General features: G+C 38.7%; 1 protein-coding gene across 6 annotated transcripts in view; it reads left to right on the plus strand.

Annotated features, from left to right (window-relative positions):
• CABCOCO1 (ciliary associated calcium binding coiled-coil 1) overlaps positions 1–13,382 on the plus strand; it is a 218,900-nt gene that overhangs the window by 148,624 nt on the left and 56,894 nt on the right. For 4 of the 6 annotated variants that reach the window (XR_010920639.1, XM_067552570.1, XM_067552572.1 and 1 more), the window contains exons 1-2: positions 2,771–2,881; positions 9,762–9,871. Coding sequence is in view for 5 of the 6 variants with exons in the window: in XM_067552570.1 (XP_067408671.1) it covers positions 2,843–2,881; positions 9,762–9,871 (149 nt within the window). In the remaining variant the exon portion in view is untranslated. Of the gene's footprint in view, positions 1–2,770; positions 2,882–5,915; positions 5,948–9,761; positions 9,872–13,382 lie in introns of those variants that run through there. The other 2 variants (XM_067552575.1, XM_067552571.1) reach the window with 2 other exon arrangements.

Consider the following 13,382-nt stretch of genomic DNA (forward strand, 5'->3'; position numbering starts at 1 on the left):
TTTGGCACAGTGTTTTATGTTCCCCAGCACTGGCATGCTGCTCAAAGCCTCCTAGCTTTGGCCAACATCGCCTCTAGCCCAGGTACCTTCTTGAGTTGTGCACCCCTGGTGTAAAGGTGGTAACCCTACCCACACTAGATCTGACATCCGTCATATCACGGCCTTATATATTCAGCCCTTCTTCCAACATATGGCTCACATTAGTCTGTAAATATAAAATCCTGTGGAAAATTGAGTGTTGGGGTACTTATTAAAATTTTCAGAAGTTAGGGGGTAGTTGCTACTTAAAAGGTTGAGAAACACTGGCTTAACGCAGATACTCAGTGCATGCTTGTCTGCCGGCTGTTGGTGTCTAGGCTTTGAGCCACAGCAGCAGAGAATTTAAGGCACCCAAGGCAGGGCAGGTGGTGACACAACCCCTCAGTGGTGCAGATTGCACCCCAGAATGTGACAGTGACCTAAGCCCCATTTCTCAAAAGGAATTAAGCACCTAAGTCTGGGTAGGTGCCTGTCCCTGGTAGGAGAGTTTGTGTGTCCTTGTGTTTTAGATATCCTTTAGCCTAAGGATTAGAACACTCCCCCAGGATGTAGAAGATCCAGGTTCAATTTCCTCTCTGCCGATGTGGATCAAAGAAGTGCCCCAGTCACTAAGCTATGGAATATTCTGGGGTGGGTCTCTCTCAATCTCTCCGGTTGAAACTGTTCCACTTTTATAAATATTTGAATAGTCAAGCAATTTGAAGTTGGGTTTCCTACATCCCAAGTGAGTACTGCTGTTATTATTATTTGTATTACCATAGCTCCTAGGAGCCCTAATCATGGACTTACTGTGCTAGGTGCTGTACAAATACAGAACAAAAAGACAGACCCTACCTCAAGGAACTTACAATCTAAGCATGGAACAAGAGACAACAGATAGATAAGAGAGACGGGAGTACAAGAAAACAATGAGACAATATTGGTGTTAGGCACTGGTAACAGCATACCAGCAGCCTACCCGTTCTCTAGTTTTTTGTAGACATCACAGCAAAGGAGAGTTTTGAGGAGGGCTGAAGGAGAACAATGAAGTAGCTTTGCAGTGTTTACAGGGAGCGCCTCCCAAGTTGGAGGAGCAGCCTGGGAGACAGTACTAAGGTGTTTGAGTGAAAATTTAACATGTGGACAGAGGTGGCTTGTATTATGGGCTGATTGGAGGTGACCATTGACAACGTGATAGAAAATGAGAGATGATAGGTAGGATGGGAATTGACTGTGAAGGGCCTTGAAAATGAAGCCAAGTAGTTTATATTTGATACAATAAAGAAGAATGAGCCAGTGTCCCAAATGAGACAAGTAATTTTCTAGTCACAAAGCTAGAGATAAATAATGTTAAAAGTTTTATAAATATAGTTTTAAAAATATGTATTTAAAATATTACATTAAAAAATTCTTACTCATTGGTCTGAATTTCCCATCTTCTATAAGTCTATCTTTTAGATTCTTTATGAAAAGGACTGTCGTTATTTTTGACAGCCTTGAATATGCTGAATAATAATTATGTTTCATGCTGAAGGTTAGACATTTCTGCTTTGAACAAAGTATCTTAAAAGTATATTTAAATAGTCAAAACTAGGCTTTTCAGTTAACATTATTGTTTCATTTTGTCTGCAGACCAAAGAAGATAGCAATGCAGTGCTATACAAAGCAAAGACAAGAAACTATTATAATATCTTAAGAACGTAGCAAAGTCTGTGGGAAAAAATATAAATTCACTGATTCCATTGTTCCTGCCCTTTTGCCCTGAATAGGTACACCATTTCTACAAGAGGCTTTATATTTTACTTCTTTTATGTCTTTGTCATAGTATCTGAGCACTACACGAAATTAATGAATTTATCCTCACAATAGGGGAAGTAGTATTATCTTCATTTTACGGGGGGGGGGGGGAACTGAGTCATAGAAGATATGTCTACACTGCACCCTTCTTTTAGGTGGTGTGTAGACCTCCCCCAACTCTGCCCACTACTAGCACAGGTATAAATAGCAGTGTAAGTGGTAAGACACCACTTAGCAAGTAAAGGCGTGCCTGAAACCTGTGGGTATGTCCCTTACATGGCTGTGTGCATGCCCAAGCAGTGCTCCTATGTCTGCACTGCTATTTTTAGCAGTGAAGTGTCCCACTGCCTCCTAGCTGCTGGAGACTTTCCCCATTGCAGGGAGCTGCCAGAGCCTTTCCCCCTCACAAGCAAAGACTCCAGCAGCAGGGAAGCATTTCTGGATGGGGTGATATGGGGGGCGCGGGGGAGAGGGGAGGGATGTTACACACATCTGGATGGGTGCTATGTGTGTATGGGGAGGTCATATGTTCCTGGATGGGTGCTGGGATGTGAGGAGGAATGTCACACACTCATAGATGGGTGCTATAGGAGTGTGTGCAGGGTGTCCCATATTCCTGGGTTCTTTGGATGTGTGGCGATTACATTCCCAGGGTGGGTGCTCTGGGGGTGGAGGGGTCACACAGGGGAGTGGTGCTATGGGGAATGTGTATCACACTCCTGGGGTGGGTGCTCTGGGGGTGGGGATGTCACACACAGCAGAGGGGTGCTCTGGGGGTGGAGAGGTCCCACTCCCGGGATGGGTGCTGGGGCCAGAGGAGGGGGTGTCCCACTCCCGGGATGGGTGCCAGGCGGATCGCACTCTCGGCACCGGGAAGCGCACGGGGCGGGGAGGCTCTCCGCTGGGGCGGGCCGCTCTCCGCTCGTCTCCCTGCAGCGCCCCCGGCCGCTGCCCCGTCGCTGACCCCGCCCCCGTCGCCTCCCAGGGCAACGCGGAGACGCGCGGGCGGGAGGGGCGGCCCGCAGCCATGGCGGCCAAGGCGAAGGGGAAGGAGAGCAGCAGGCAGGTACCGGCCCTGCGCCCGCCGAGCCCACGTGCCTTAGCGAGGCTCCCCTGGGCCCCTCCGCCTCCCCCAGGGCCGCCGCGCACACGTAGCGGGGCGAGGGCGGGCCCCGTTACCCCGACTGGAGGCAGCGCCGGGGGCGGTTTGCTGCGAGGCGCTGGGCCGAGCTGTCCGGGCACTGAATTGGCAGGGAGGGGGGCAGGCCTCGCTAGCAACGTGCCAGCCAGGGGAGCTCCGCAGGAGGCAGGCAGGGCTCTCTTTGGGGGAGGTGGTCCAGCAGCGGGGCTCCCTCCTTCTCTTTAATAATCTGTTGACAAGTCACCTCTTGTGCCCTGCAAATCTTGCAGTGTTAATAGTGCGTCAGTCAGCCGCCCAAAAGAGAAAAAGAAGAGGGTATGTATTAAAAGTGCCAGTGAAAAGGGAATGGATGCCTTGTGCCAGTGTCTAGTCATGTAATATTTACAATAAAGAGAGTTTAAGGAGAAGAAACACACACACATTTGGGAAGTTCCCAGAGGAAAAACTTTTCAAAAACCAGCTGAGGTTGCTAACCCACAACTCTATTTACCAATCGCCTCCTTAAAAGCAAGGAAATGACTAGCTAAGGTTATCAGCATTAAGGGCATTGTGCTGTGATAAAGTAACTTTACTTCCTGCTTAGAAGGAATAATTAGTTTATATTATGTGGACAGTAAGATTTATGATGTCCTTAACTATACTTGCTTTAAAGTGCTTGTGAATTTGTAAATTATTTGATTGGTAACTCCATTACTATTTCTCAGTGGCCTGCTCTAGGCACCCAGTTAGGTCAATGGAATTATGTCAGTGTCCACACTGCCATCTTGCTCCTGCAGATGTAAGTGCCCTGCTACACTGACAATAATTTCACCTACAAGAAAGGCATATGGCTTATGTCAGTGTAGTTAGGGTGAGTCTAAACACTTCTTTACTTACATCTGCTGATGGCTGTCATTCTTGTCAATTTCATGGCTCTCTGTTGAAATTGACAAGAAAGCCTGACTCAGGCTGCCATCCTGGGCAGGTGGGGGGTTCCAGCTACAGCCCTGCTGCCCCCAGGGTCCCAGCTCCTCACCAGGCTGCTGCCTGGACTCAGGGCACAGAGCTCCCCATCTGGAGCCCGGGCAGGTACTATACTCCCAGCGGGGAATCAAGAGCCTCAGAGAGGCTGCCAGGCTCCCAGCAGGGATCTGCACAGGGAGCTGAGAACCCTGGGCTCTCAGCCTCCCGCACTGTCCCTCTTGCGATGGTGGAAGAATCCCTGTTGAGGATGCGCACCACCAACAGAAGGAGGGTAGTGTGGACATGAGCCACCTCAGTAATTACTGCAGTGGCTGTAAGTCAACCTAACATAGGTCAACTTAAGTTTGTTGTGTAGACATACCCAGCAACTTTCATTTGTTTTAAACCAAGTTTTTGTAATATATATTTATTGTAATGTTTTTTCCAGACACTACTCTGTATACCGATTTTTCTTAATTATTCATGCTGAGAGATGCTTCTTCGTTTTTAAAATTTCATTGTTGGTCTGAAGGAAATGCATGCAGTTTTACTTTAAATGACGTGAAACAGTGTGGGAACAAGATTAGATTTATCACAGATTATAATTATATTTTTGTCTCCATGTCATCCCTTCATTGCTTTATGTGCCTGAAGCCTTCTAGAGAGTTTCACAAATTCTCACAATGCTCCTGAGTGCTTTTTTTTTTTTTTTCTGCGTTAGGATCTCTGATTTGGCTGATAGATGTGTGATTTTGCAGGTAGCCACACAACTCTCTATGGACTGCATTTCAGAGGAAGCTCAAGGGTACAAGTTATTCCTCTTTAGGTTAACTTTAGCTTAAGCTGAAACATTCTCCCTCCAAATCCATGTATGTCAGATGGTATCATGATACAGTGTTATTTTGCTAATTCTATCCACTTTGGGGGTTTATTGTACCCCAGATGCCTAAATATGTAGATCCCATGTCCTCCTTTTTAAAGGATTAGAAAATACCACCTAATCTTTATTTAAGTTGGAGGTGCTCATTACAGACACTTAAATGCATGAATAAAGTTAAATTCCTCAAATTTGCAAAGTGGAGCAGACAGAAGATCAGTCCTATAAAAAGGTAAGCGCTGACAACACTTTACAATGTGTCAGCTTGACCTATTTCACTAAGTTGTTGCTCCACGCATCTGCATTTTGAGAAATATTGGTGGAGTAGTAGTTATTATGGCTGTTTTTCAAACAGTTGATCTGAGTAAACTTTCAGCCAACGCATCATATCTACATCTTTAGGCACTCAGATACTGTGGTGATGGGTTGTTATACAAAACTCTTAGATTTTTTCTGTCTTTGGTAATGGGAATTAAAAAGCCCTCGTTGAAGGAAATCCTCTTCTTCTGTAAAATGCATTGCTAAATATTCTAGTGTTTTAAAAGAGATTTCCATACGTTCCAAAATATTACTTTCTTTATATTAGTTTCTGTAAACAGCTTGGTCGGGAAAACAGCAGTTCAATCAACTTAATTGTGGTGTTTTAAAAAAAGTATGCTGTACAGAAGGCGGCAAATTGTAGAAAATATATTGTATTTGAAATGTACCACAGAAGTATTTTCTTATTATACAACTTTATAACAATTCTTATGAAGAGTTTATAGTAAATATATTTACATAGTCTATTTTCTGTTAGGTTTCTATAATCTTTTACTCAAATTTGTTAGTTCATTTTATGTATTTTAGATTAAGTTTATAGTATATACTATTGTTACAAGATTATGTTTGATTACAAACTTGGTGAAATCATGCATTCTGTATTAAATTACATAAGTCTCTGGTTTTGGCTGCATCTAATTTTACTTGTTCATGTACACTACATAAAACAAGATACACTATTTTTTATTTTTATTTTTATCTTTTCTCATCTGCAGGATCTCAAGACACAGTTTTGTTTTAGATTTACTAAACTGTCTTAATTGTTTGGCCTCATAAGAAACATGCAATTATATATTACTGTTAGCAGAAAACACAACATCTGAATCATAAACATTGCAGCATACAGATAAACAGTTAAGGTCTTATTTCTTGATTTGGTATTTTTATTACTGAGATATCATTCATTGTTGTAGATTGTCTAGTAATAGTAAAAGTTTAATTTCCATACAGATATATGCTCATCCAAAATCTTAAAAGAAGATTTGTGAATTGTGGCATCTAAAAAAACCCAGTATTTTGTTATTAAAAGGACACCAAGTGCTTCTTGTATTTTCTGTTTTGTTTAGTTCTCCTTTTTATTGCTTTTATACCCACCAAACATGAGAACAAACTTCCATTTCTTAGCTTACAGGCTTTGCCCTTCGCGTGTGACACATCAATTTTTCTCTTTTGAATGGAATTGAAATTAACATGGTTATTTTTGTTTGCTTCCTTATTTATGTGACAGCAAGCAAGTACAGTGGCTAAAAATAGTGGCTGTTGATTTTAACTTTTCAGTGATGGAGTGGACAACTGAGACTTTTAAATAAATTTGTTATTTAGGAATTGTATATTAATTGTTTCATGCAGACAGATATTGGATTTAAAATACTTGATAGGTAATTTAATAAATAAATGCCTAATAAGTGGTCTGCAGCCTTTTAGATGCCAGTTGTTTGTCCCCCATTTTGTCCACAGTCAAACCCACCAGCACTTCTGTGACACTGTTTTGGAGAAGGATCTCAGGTTTCTACACACTTGAGTTATTTGATTTGATCTGAGGTAATGGATGGGTTGTTTAGTTATTAATTTATTTTTTAAAAGATTTTCATGGTTGCCCGAAGCATTAGATGAGTACCTTTTATTGTAGTTTCATACAAATGTGAATAAATAAATAACTTTGAGAGGCACAGAGACTTTTGCACTCACTTTTCTCTGTCTCCTTTGAGGGACATAGTTCAGTTTCCTTCCAGGGTATCATATCAACAGTGATTTTCACTGATGTGCCTCACGGATATACCAGTCTGGAGAGAGACCCTCTTTGGTATTACTGATCGTGTACTTTTTAAGCCACCATAGCTTATATGTTTTTCACTTAGGACCTAGAATTTTTCAATATTTGATGTTTAACCTTATGACTGTCCTGCAAACTTTTTTTGAGTGCCATGGAAGCTTTGCCTGGGGAATTCCAGAGATAAAGGATTCTTGCGCCTTTTGCACAAGCTGATTGCTTTTTCCACCTGATGCTCTCATAACAAAAGACACTTAACAAGTGTTTCAGAATGCTATATTCAACAGGCAGAAAGATGTAATATGTATTCAACAAAGCTAAATAATTTCTTTCAAGGAAGACAAAACACTAAATTACAAATGATACTATAATAGTAATGTTTTAAATTCTACGAATGTTTAATCTTTTAACATTCTAAATAATTTGCTCTGTTCTCCACAATTAAACACTGAACGTCAGTTGGAATCTTATTAGTTATACACCAATGCTCTTCACTAGTAATGGCACCAGCTACTGCCCATTTTGCAATTTGTAGCTGCAATTTGTAGCTCTGTTGCAATTTGTTGCGTATCTTGACTAGTGTCAAGCTACAAACTCGTACTGCTACTGGAATTACGACTAAAACCCACTAAGTGGCAGAGCGAAATCTGTTACAAAGGTAGCTTGCGCCTTTCACGTGTACAATCTTAGAATCTGAGGTGCCATTTTCAGATTTTGGAACCTAGTTGCCATGTTTAGTTAATTTATTTGAGGTCCCCATTAGGTTGAGGCCACAGATTTCAGTTATAGTATATTATATGCTTTAAATATTAAAGATGTAAAATTATATTTAAATGTTTACTTTATAAAAAATGGTGCAAATTAACATATTACAATACCTACGTGTTTGTTTCTCTGAGAGAGAAAAAATGGTCTGATTTTAAACTACATTTCAGAAATGCTGGTAGCAGCCATTCATTCAGCCTTGCTGTCATTGTTGAAAATGAATCAAAGGGTTGTGCTGGCCTGTGACGCTGGTAGTAACTTTATGAAAGCCTTAGTATTGTTTCTAATTAAGCAAGAGGTTTTTTTCAGTATTTGTAAAATGTTAGTATATTGAGCTACTTGTTTGTTTTCCTAACTATCATGCAGCCTCAATCTTGCAGTCTATTGTACTCTGTTTAATATCAACTTTAATAAGCATGAGTATTTTTTCATAATAAATGCTTTATTACCATTACAAATAATAGCAATCGTACATTACTTGTGTCAGAGGGAAGTGTTTATTTTCTTCATTGCTTTCGTGCTGTTGAATGCTCTTGAAAGAGTGTACTTTAGGTCAATATCATTACAGTTGGAGACACTATAAAATGAAAAGTTAAGAAGAGTGAGTAATAACAGCTATCGTACATATAAAAGTAGATTAATGCTTAACCAGCAAATATTAATGTGTCCAATAGTTCTTTGGTACTCATTGCTTCCCACAGTCCTGTTTTCCACAGCCACATAGTCTCTAAAATTGAAATTCACTCTTTCCCAGCGTGTGGAAGACACACTACAAGTGTGCTGCAGCACAGGGGGTAATATACCTTTTTATTGGTACTCTGCAGTCTCTCTGTGGCTACAGGTAGAATTAGCAGAGCACCAGTCCAAAATTGTACGGTGCCTTGAAGTGTGAATGTCAGTGACGCTGAAGCTTAGCCACTTTTGGAAGTCATCTTCCATTTCTCTGTGTGAGTAACTGAGCACAAGCCTCATTCCAGGAGGCTTAATCCTGCCCCGTTCAAGTCAATGAAAAAATGCTTATAGACTTCGGTGGTACAAGATCTAATCCTAGGAGTATAAAAATGTGCACAATTCATCATGTCCTAGTACTACTAACGCTTTCTTCTGCTTCAGTATGGAAATATCCAGAAACTATTAGTTGGTAAATATTCATTTTTACACAGCAATTCCATTTTAAAACTTTGTAATGATATCACTTCCATTTTATAGTGCTTTGAATCCTCACAGTAAGGTTTAATCACAGTTACTGAAACACAGTTTGACCTTGTTGAAGCTTGTGTTTGAACTGTATTCATCATAAGTTCATCTGCACCTGTTATTAGCAACAGGACATTTTAGTAGTGTAAACTAGCCAATAGATAAGTGTCAGTCACTCAAAGTGATTTCATAACTTTTCTTGACATCTTGTTTCATTGCCTAGCTATATTAACAACACATTTTTATTTGCCTACTGATTGACCGCCTACATTTCCCCACTGAAATCAGTTGTATAATCCAGTCAAGTATTTGCCTTGACTTTAGAAGACCATTGCATTGTTAATTTATGTTCAGTTTATTGTCCACAATCAACCACATATCCTGCTTTGTGATGTTATTTTTGAATGAGTATTTCTTATATGCATGACAGGGAAGCAATTACTTTCAGCATGATGAGTATATATCTTGGGAAAAGTAGTTACATAATTTAGATCACAGTACACATTTTCTAGTTTTTTATTGTTAGACTATTAAAAATCATGTATTTATTTTTAATTGCATAGAATTAAATTGTCAAAAATAGGTTTAGTGTTTAACACTCCCCTGAGATGAATAAGGAAAAGTCAAACATTTGTTTTTCTGGATATGGAGCAAATATAATGGTAGAGAGGGGTGTGTGTGGGTGGCGGTGGTGATGGTGGTAAAATTTCCCCTTTTGTTTAATATGAACAAGTTATTTTTCGTGTATCCACCTAACTTTGCCTCCATCCTTAAATTAGGTTTCTGTCTTGTTTTGCTGGCAGCAAATTACTACTGCATTTCTGTTTTGGTGTTGGATGAATTATCTTGGTACATACATTCTGTAAAGTTCTTTGAGATAAAAATGTTGTATAAATTAGATGATTTTGTAATACAGTCTACTGTTTTCTGTGTAGGAAGAAAGCCAAGATCAAGATACGGTAGCTAGAGAAAGTATGGCTTGGAAGTTTCTTTCTCTGCCCCAAATTAGTGCTTTGTCAGAACAAAATATAGAAGGAGTTCAAAAGTAAGTAACTAATATATAACAAATATAGATAATGCTGGTGCTTGTGTCTTGGTGAAAGAAAACTTGTGTGGTTTATCTGTCAAGGGTTTTTGTTGAAGATATCAGGAGTGATAACTGACATTGATCATTTGTTGTGGTCTTGCCTTCGTAAAAGACCTATGTTAAATCAAATGTTGGAGGTGGTGGAAAGTATAGTGAGCTTGCCACTACCTAGATCTTTTACTGTGATACTAATTCATGATTTTATTGAAATTAAAAATCTCATTTGCAAAAGAAATGAATAATACTAGTAGTACTCTGTGCAAGATAATTATTTTTATATAAACTGATTGAATTAACTCCGCTAGCACTGCAGAATTGATTTATGTATGTGGACAAATGGCATTTTTGAAGACTTGTATGCTAAGTGAATAATGATTTAATCCAATTTTTGGGACATTTGGGCAGATTTCATGGCAATAATGGAGTAAATAAGAAAATAAGTTGGTCTTAGAATCTACTTTTCACTTATATTCTCTCCATCTTTTCATTTTCTTGCTCCTTTGCTCAATTTCCTTGTATGGATATTTCAAATTATGTTTTTGAATATTTGATATTTAAAAATATATACTAGGTATGATGTGTTTCAAAAGTGATCAACGTGTTGACCTAACTGCTCCCACTGTAGGTAATGGTAAAGCTCCCACGGTCTTCAATGTGAGTAGAATAGGGCAAAACTTAGCACTTTAAACTGCCACCTCCTGTGTCTTAGACAACATTTTTCAGATTAAACACCATAGTGTTTAAAGCTGAAAAGATTGAAGGTTTGGATATAAAGAAAATTGACACTTAGGAAAGTGGCGAAAAACTTCTTAAGAATTTAGGTACCTTCATATGGATTTAGGAGTCAAGCATTAGGCATCCACAATTTAATGTGTTGGCCTTAAGTTTCAGGGGTGAAATTTTCAAAAGTGCCTATATGATTAAGGGGCACAAGTCCTATTGAAAAGTCACCTAGTAGCAAATTCTTAGCAAGCTAAAGACAATTGGAGTTGTGCTCTAAAGTTACTTAGGTGCTTTTGAAAATACTATAATTGGTGGATAAATACAAATGTTTCAGGCAAGATTAAAAAGATATGATTCATTATCTTGAAATACTCTTTCTTTTTGTTGTTAGGAAAAAGGTCACCTATTGTTGACCTAATGGGATTCAACAGAGAAACTGGAAAGAAATTTTTTCCCCGTCTAATATTAAAAAGATTATTTTTTTTCATTTACTCTTTTATGCTGCACAATTGATCTCCTACTTGTGGCAATAGAGACTGAAACATACACGTCAATTGAGACCAAATTTCATTATCGCCCTGTAACACAATTTCTTGTCAAAATCTCTCATCTAAGATTAGAAAGGAAAACACTGAGAGACCTTTGTGTTTCTCTTCATCTCAACTGATATATATATTTTCACAGATGGCCTTAAATTATGACATGTACTGCATTTCACTGAAAAGAGTATGCTTCAAGGGTATTTTAGATAGCACAAACAACTTAGTACCAGTATTGAAACATCTGTATCTCACCATAGGGCATCATTTTATATAGTGTAAAGTTTCCTGGCCACTGTTGGAGAAAGAGTACTGTGCTAGATGGAACATGTGTCTGATGTGTTATATTTGTTTTGTGTTCTGTCTATCAGTGTTCTGTCTATCAATCTAAACATTTTATACTGCTGCCTACCAGCATAGCACCTTCCATAATAGTCACAATAGAACATATATAAAAAATCTATTATTTTGCCAATCATTCTTGTGTACAGTTTGTCAAACACACTCATTTTTTCAATATTCTGTAATGTATCAGAAAAACCTAATTCCCCTTGAAATACTGATTGTGAAAGCATAATGTTGGCAAAAGCTTACAAGACAGAGGATATGGACTGTTTCAAACTTTGGAAAGTTCACAGTTGGCTGCACTCCACCTCCATTTCAGTATATGGCTAAATGTTTTTAAATGACTTGTATATGTACAGATGTACAAATTCATCATGTAGAACAGAGAGAGAATGTTTTAAACAAAACTTTAATGGATTATGTTCTTGATATTGTCCACTAGTGAGCCTTCGATAAATAAAACATCTTTTTTTTGTATCCTTTAACATTATAACTTTCTGGTTTTGTGAACACCATGAAGAATAGTTAGTTGCCTATTGGTAGGTCTGAGAGTACAGGATCTTTTTAGGGAAGAAAAAGAAGCAGAGATTCAGATTTTTTAGGGAAGCAGAAACAATTATCACAGTTGGCACCTTTACTGGCTGTCTTAATTGAGAGTCCAAAGACTGGGAGAACACACAATCTAAACTATTTTCTCTAAAACATGGTTGAGGCATATTGGCAGAATTGCAAACTGAAGTCCCAATCCTGTCCCCCTTTAATTCATTACATTAAGGTGGAAAAACAAATGAAAGAAAAAAGGATAGTATTAATTCTACATTTGAATACAGTCCACATAAATGAATGTGATCAAAAGAGCATGGCTTTTCTAAGGAAAAATGGCTCCTTTCTACACTTAGTTCTTTTAAAAATATAAAGATTATGAGAATTTTTCAGTCACCTAAGTGACTTAGGAATCTAAGCCCTATTGACTTTCAAGAGACTTAGGCCCCTAAGTACCCAAGTCACTTTTGAAAATGGAACTTATGCTTCTAAACCACTTAGGCACTTTTGATAATTTTACATAGTATTATTTAGTTGAATTTTCAGAAATAATGTAAGGTTTGTTTTTAAAGGAACATTAAAGAAAATGAATAACCTGAGTTAAAGAGCAAAGCCTTTTTATCAGTTAAAAACTTGTCACAATGAAAATAAAGAGTAGTAATTGAAGGCTGGTCTTCAGAGTTGAGAGAGATAAATAGTTATGGGATGCCCATGAGTCAATAATAGGATGACTGAGGAAGTGGACAGTGAGTTGGTGAAAGTTACTAATAGCACTGTGGTGTTCATTAGTAAAGATTTGGAGGATTGTGACAAACTCCAGATGGATTTAAACATGTTGAATGTTAGACAGCTTCATTACAGATGAAACTGAATTTTAAAAAAATGTAAGCATGGGCAAAGAAATTTTGTGTTGATGAATTTGCAGGAACCACTAAGAAAAGAGATTTAAATCAGAGGAGAAAATTCAGTGAAAATGCCTAATCAGTACAGCGGCAGTTAAAAGGCAAATTGGATGCTTGGCCATATTAAACATACTAAGAAAAAGAATACTGAATATGAAATTATATTGACAAAAAATACAGCCTAGAATGTTTTCTCTATTCTATGTAGTCACTTCCCTGCTCCCTGATGGGCTGTGGGGGCTGTTGCAGTCAAGGGAAAGCCTTGGAACATGGCTCCATTGAAATTGCATTGTCAGGACATGGCAGGAGGAGGTCAGTGTTTAGGGTACGGGCCTGTGCCTGGATGGCTGTGGCCTCCCACGGATACCCTAGGACAATAAATAGTGGGATGGGTATCCTAGGATACCTTGCAACAAT

The sequence above is a fragment of the Emydura macquarii genome, unplaced genomic scaffold (genome assembly GCF_026122565.2).
Source record: "Emydura macquarii macquarii isolate MOO-44397 ecotype Brisbane River unplaced genomic scaffold, CSIRO-AGI_Emac_v2 contig_1390, whole genome shotgun sequence".
Taxonomy (NCBI): domain Eukaryota; kingdom Metazoa; phylum Chordata; order Testudines; family Chelidae; genus Emydura; species Emydura macquarii.